The sequence below is a fragment of the Cornus florida genome, unplaced genomic scaffold, assembly GCF_030987335.1.
Source record: "Cornus florida cultivar Cherokee Brave unplaced genomic scaffold, ASM3098733v1 CherokeeBrave_3.0.0_Hap2_Chr11, whole genome shotgun sequence".
NCBI classification, from domain to species: domain Eukaryota; kingdom Viridiplantae; phylum Streptophyta; class Magnoliopsida; order Cornales; family Cornaceae; genus Cornus; species Cornus florida.
The window spans coordinates 125,229,491-125,235,677 of record NW_026775581.1 but is presented as its reverse complement, the minus strand read 5'-3'; the positions used below and the strand labels follow the sequence as shown (position 1 = coordinate 125,235,677).

General features: G+C 35.0%; 1 protein-coding gene across 1 annotated transcript; it reads left to right on the top strand.

The window, feature by feature from the left end:
* The first annotated feature begins 1,683 nt into the window (after positions 1–1,683).
* LOC132282066 (patatin-like protein 2) lies at positions 1,684–4,144 on the top strand. Its single transcript, XM_059783697.1, has 7 exons — positions 1,684–1,824; positions 1,981–2,159; positions 2,331–2,538; positions 2,931–3,092; positions 3,208–3,501; positions 3,699–3,874; positions 4,072–4,144. Exons 1-7 carry the CDS (start codon positions 1,690–1,692, stop codon positions 4,142–4,144), a joined length of 1,227 nt encoding a protein of 408 aa, XP_059639680.1. The 5' UTR covers positions 1,684–1,689.
* Positions 4,145–6,187: the final 2,043 nt, after the last annotated feature.

Genomic DNA, 6,187 nt, shown 5'->3' with positions numbered 1-6,187 from the left:
ATAAAGACATTATTATCCTTGTTGATAACAAAAGTTGTAAAGATCCTCCATTTGATACATTCAAAATGGCATATACCCTAACAATACAAAGACACATACATGCAAGGACGGACACACTATTGGACATATGGTGAGCCCATTTCTTTTGTTTATATATTTACCGAAGATTATTCCTTTTCTAAAAATCGATCTCTCCAATTGTTTATTTCTTTTCGTTCTTACACATCTTTGTTTACCTAAATACGACAGGAAAAACCTCTAGGGCCTGATAAGACAAGAGTTGGATAACACACGGTTTAATGAGACCTTGACTAGTGTTGTTATTCCAACGTTCAAAATCTACAATCTCCAGCCTACCATCTTTAGCTCCTTTCAGGTTATTTTGTTCTCGGCGGTGGGTGGTGTAGGCGTCAATGGTGGTTGTAGGTGATGGTAGCAATGAAGTTTGAGTTTCAGATTTTGTGACTTGGAATGAAAAGGTTAATTTGTCCATTAAAATACTAGTTAAAATAACAAATTCATAATTCAAATAAGTCAAAAGGCAATAAAGTATTTTTACCATGATTTGGAATGTCACTGTTCAATTTATCAAACATGGGAGTGTAATTATATAAACAGTGTCTAAGTTATAACTAGCTGTCTTTAAGCCAAACTTGGGGGATGTGAGTGCAATTTTTCCTAAATTTTTTATTATAATAATAATTAAATAGTACTTAATATAAGCAAAATAATAAGCAAATGATTAATGCTATCAAAAGGATGACCTATTGTAGTTAGTAAAATACGGGAAGATTAAAGTCGGAACGTATAAGTATAATTTAATTTTTTAGGTTAAAAATTCGAGACCAAAAATTTGCCTGTACACCTTATTATTTTCCTATATATCATAACATTATAAAGATAGTAAAAAATATGTAACAAATAATACAATATACATATTTCAATTGATACTGTCACAAAAATTATATAAAAAATAAATTATCTAAATATTATTAATCAAATTTCATAACATGATCAATTTATCACAAAATTAATAAAATGGCTAAGTGGTCACGCCTTCCCGTAAATGCACAATAGAGAATGATTATTTTGATGGTACAACTAGTAAAAATTGTGAAAGAGAATGGCTATTCCAACTAAAATACAGATGTCTTTTCTTGAACTAACTTAACTTAGAAAATTATTTCTATCCTCATTCATCAAGTAGACGATGGGTTAAGGGATATGATAGATTTTGTCTTATTTTTGTTGAATTCCTTTGCATTCTACGGTTTCTACCATAGTATTTTTCTCTAACAGCTTTTACTTTTTCTTAAACTTCTTTCTCTCTCTCTCTCTCTCTCTCTCTCTACAATCATCACTATACAATTCTTATATTATTTCTCTTCAAATTACAAGACGTGTCTTGACGTAAAAAAGTTCACGTACAGAGACCATTCCCCCTCTCGCTCTACCAAATCTTTCCCCGTATCTCTCCCAAATTTTCTTTCTCTGCGCAATAAAATCTCTAACAACTTTTTCTCTCTCACTTCTTTCTCACTCTACAATCAACCTCTATATATATACAAACACTACTAATGCAGTTTTAAGTTCAACTCATTAGGGTCCTCTCTCTCTTTGCACTTATTATATATATATGTGTGTGTGTGTACTGCTACTATTGTTTGATCATCTCAACTTGAACCAGTAATGGAGAAAACATCAGGCAGACAAATTAGAGGTCCGGTTCATGGAAAGTACATCACAATTCTTAGCATCGATGGTGGAGGCATGAGAGGAGTCATCCCCGGAGTTATACTTGCACGCCTAGAATCACTACTTCAGGTAATAATTAATAATTCCAAAACTACTTTCAGATATCCATGAACAATTATTATTATTATTATTATTATACCCTTTTTTGAATTCATACTTTTTCGTGTAATTGAAGATTAAATTAATTGTGATATATATATATGTGTGTGTGTGTGGTTCAATTAGGAGGTGGATGGTAAGGATGCAAGGCTGGCGGATTACTTTGATTTGATTGCAGGAACAAGTACAGGTGGTCTTATAACTGCCATGTTAACTGCACCAAATGAAAATCAACGACCTCTATTTTCTGCTGCTGAGATTGTGGATTTCTATAAAGAGCATGGTCCTGAAATTTTCCCCCAACGGTAACATATAAAATCAAACTTGGACATATATATATATATATATATATAATTGAAGATTATATATATATATATATTAATTATGTATGTTTCATTCTGCATTCATGACGTGGCATCTTTCTCAGATGCTTATATATTAACTAACTAATCTTCGTTCTACATTTTGGACCACAGAAATTGGCTCGGATGGGTCGGTAATTGGATTGGTAATAAAATAGATCAGTTACGGCAAGTGGTTGGACCTAAATATGATGGGAAGTACCTTCACAAGCTGTTAAAGACGAAATTAAGCTCCACAAGGTTGCACCAGACCTTGACTAAAGTTGTCATTCCAACATTCGACATCAGGAATCTCCAGCCAACTATTTTCAGCTCATTTCGGGTTTACTCTCTCTTTCATTTAAAATCATAATAAAATTCAGCGACACATTTGACATTATTGAACCATAAGTAACAACTACTAGTGTGTGTATATATATATATATATATATATATATATGTTTTGTTTTGATAAGTAACTACTAGTATATATGAGAAGGAGTCTTAATCCTCTGATGTAACTCATCCGCGGTGTTGTAGCGTGTGCTGAAACACATAAAATAAATATGTTGAGAATAGATATAAGTGAGTTAAAAAAATGCAACAACAAAGAACTTCTACAACAGAGGATTCGGCCTAAAATAAGGAGACAATCTCTCTTAAGGAAAGGAGGTATAGTAATTTAATTGTTCATATATTCGTGTTAATATATAACTCATTAATTTTCCTCTGTAGAAAAATAACACAGCAATGATGAACGCCCGACTAGCGGATATATGCATCGGCACTTCGGCAGCACCACTTTTCCTTCCTGCCCATTATTTTACAAGCTCTGATGACATAGGGAAAGTGAAAGAGTTTAACCTCGTTGATGGTGGTGTGGTTGCTAATAATCCGGTATTATATTATATATATGCACTAATATAACACTAGTTTGGAAAAATAATTTAATACTTCTTAACATTAATGACATGATATTACCTACTGATTAAATACTAATATGCAATTCCAGACTTTTGTTGCTATTAGTGAGGCGACAGAACAGTTGCGCGAGAAGAATGAACATTTTCCGGCAATTGCACCCTGCGACTATCGTACATTTCTTGTCATCTCAATCGGGACAGGTGCAGCCGAGAACGAACATAAATACGACGCTGAAACGGTTTCACAATGGGGGTGTTGGGAGTGGATAACAAATAATGCATTACCAGATGTGTTTTTTGAAGCAGGTCCAGATATGGTTGATTATCACCTTTCTGTCATTTTTAGATCTTTTCACTCCAAAGAAAACTACCTCAGGATCCAAGTAAGATTCATTCACTACATTATGCTTTCACCACTATAATATTATAAATATGTGTACGTGTGCCTTGTAAAGGTAAAACTGCGTATACTGACCCTCCTCCCAGATCTCACAATAACAAGAGTTTTCCGCATCGGGCTAGCCCTTTGTATATGCTATAATAAATTTGGTTATTAACTTATGCAAAATAAACCATGCAGGATGACAAGTTAAGAGGGGAGGAAGCTTCTTTTGATAATGCTACAAAGGAGAACTTGGAAAATCTTGTGAAAAAGGGCAATGATTTACTACGCAAACCAGTTTCACGGGTGAATCTTGAGACGGGTCATTATGAAGTAGTTAAACATGGTGACTCCAACGAGGAAGCGCTCAAAAAGTACGAATATATATATATACATATATGTACATGTATAATGTATGTATGTATATATTATATTATATGTCCTCATTAATTAATTTCTTCTCTATTACTGAAAAAACTGGAGCTTCCAGAGCAAACAAGTTGAGATCATATATTATGATCTTCTAATTGTATAACAATACTAAACGCCCATCTTTTTCTAATACTTGCAGGTTTGCGCAAGCACTGTCGCAAGAAAAGAAACTCCGAGAGAAAAATTGCCTGAAAACGAAGGAAGTCGAATAAACAATTTTGGAGTATTTATCGCTTTATGTTCAGCATTTTCAAATAAATTTTTGCACTAAAAATAAAATGTGTTATCTCGTCCCATTTTGTTGGAGGTTGTAATTCGTTTATTTGTTTTGTCTTGTGAGAGACTTCTTTGGAGGTGTTTGTGAGATGGCGGTGTTATTTTTATTGTGTTACAAATCTTCAATTATTGACTCTGTTGGATCATAATTAGTTGTTTTCAGTATGGCTTCTTTGTGTGCGTGTGTAGAGCATGCATTGTAATCAACTATTTTGTTGACAAGCGTAAATTATCATGCTTGTCAAAGTTGGCAGTTAGCGGAAGGAAAAAAGTATTACATAACCATTGTAGGTCCCTGATTTTCACGTGGGTCCCAAATCATAATAAAGTAATAATTAATGGTGAGGTATATCTTGTAACATGATGAAATTTGAGATGGATCGAGAGGTAAAAGTGCAGGCAAATGAGAAAGAGAGGTGAAAGTGCAGGCAAACAAGAGAGAGATGGCAGTGTACAAAAACACCATTGACTCCCTTGAAAAGTGTGAAGTGTGGGGATACATGGATCTAAGAGAAAGAGACTACAACCCCTCCATGTGGGAGGTCATTTCCTTGCTCTTTTTGTCTGCCTCTTTCTTGGCCTTAGGTCATTTCTTTTCATATGTTAGGTGAGAGTAGGTGATGTCATCGATGACATCACATGTGGGTCCATTAACAAAATAATTAAAAGAGATTAATTTCTCAAATAATTATAAAGCAATGTTAAATAAGATGAGGTTAAATACTCGGGAGTCAAAATGGTATTTCACTATTTCTCTTTCTACAAGTTATGCCGAGTGTCAATTCGACGAACTTGGTCTTATTCCCAACTCAAGTCTTCGTTCTTTTGTTCGAAGTATGCTGATGTCACGGTAACTTTGATTATTGACCAGGTTGTGTGGGTCAGCGCTACTGATGTGGCATAATTCGTTGACCTAGATGTGTGGGCCATTGTTGATGATGTGGCATTTGCATTTGGACTTGAGGGTATGACACCCACAACCATAATTAAATCTAACACAGTAATTGTAAGGTCACCTTCACAAACGCAACTAAGCCAAAGAGGTCGCGGCCGCCACTAAACCACATAGGTACATGATCGTTTAGGGATGGCAAAAATCCTCAATCCGGCTGAGGCCCACCCCACCTTGCCCTGTTTGGAGGCAATTTTGGAAAACCGATTACGTGAATGGAGGCTGCTTTGAAAAACCTAGCAGGTTTTGGGACAATTTCCGGGGACGGTTGCCCGCCTCTCCTATAAATTTATTAAATTACCATTGCATACTATGATATATTTCTAAAACATGTTAAGTATATATATACACAGCATGAAACCCTAGCCCTCGTTTCATTTCACGTCTAAAGTCTTGTGAAAAAAAAAAACCAGCAAGGGATGGCAAAAATCCCCACCCCGTTTGGAACGGTTATGGGAACCGATTATGTAAATGGGAACGGAGATGGAAACTACTTTAAAAAATTCAACAGATTTTGAGATGTTTATGGGAGTTAAAATATTAAATAGGGATGGGAATGAGAAATGTGATCCCTGCCGCATTGCCATCCCTACTCATCATCTGAGCTGTGTCCGGAGACTACCATGTTTAAATACATAAAAGAGGTATCTAAATTTTCACTGGAGATGTTATGGTTTTTCTTTCTGCCTTCTGATAGTACTATATGTGCTTGCTAAGTGGCTATACTCTGCTCCATTAGTTTGCCCAAAAATTATTGAACTTGTTTCAATAAATCAATCTTTAAAATTGGATCTTTGAGGTTAGCGCGCTTGTTTGTATTTTTTTTTTTTTTTCGGATAATTTTACCTCATTGGAGACTTGGAACTCTTTTATCTTTTTCTTTGGAGAGGTGGAAGGCCGAAGGTCTGGTGGTATATCTCACTATTCAGCGCATAATCATTAGTCCTACCAATTGTAAGGACTGGGACATTGTTGCTGCCCGCTGACAATACATAATAATAGTTCAATGTATTTTCAAACAGATTGC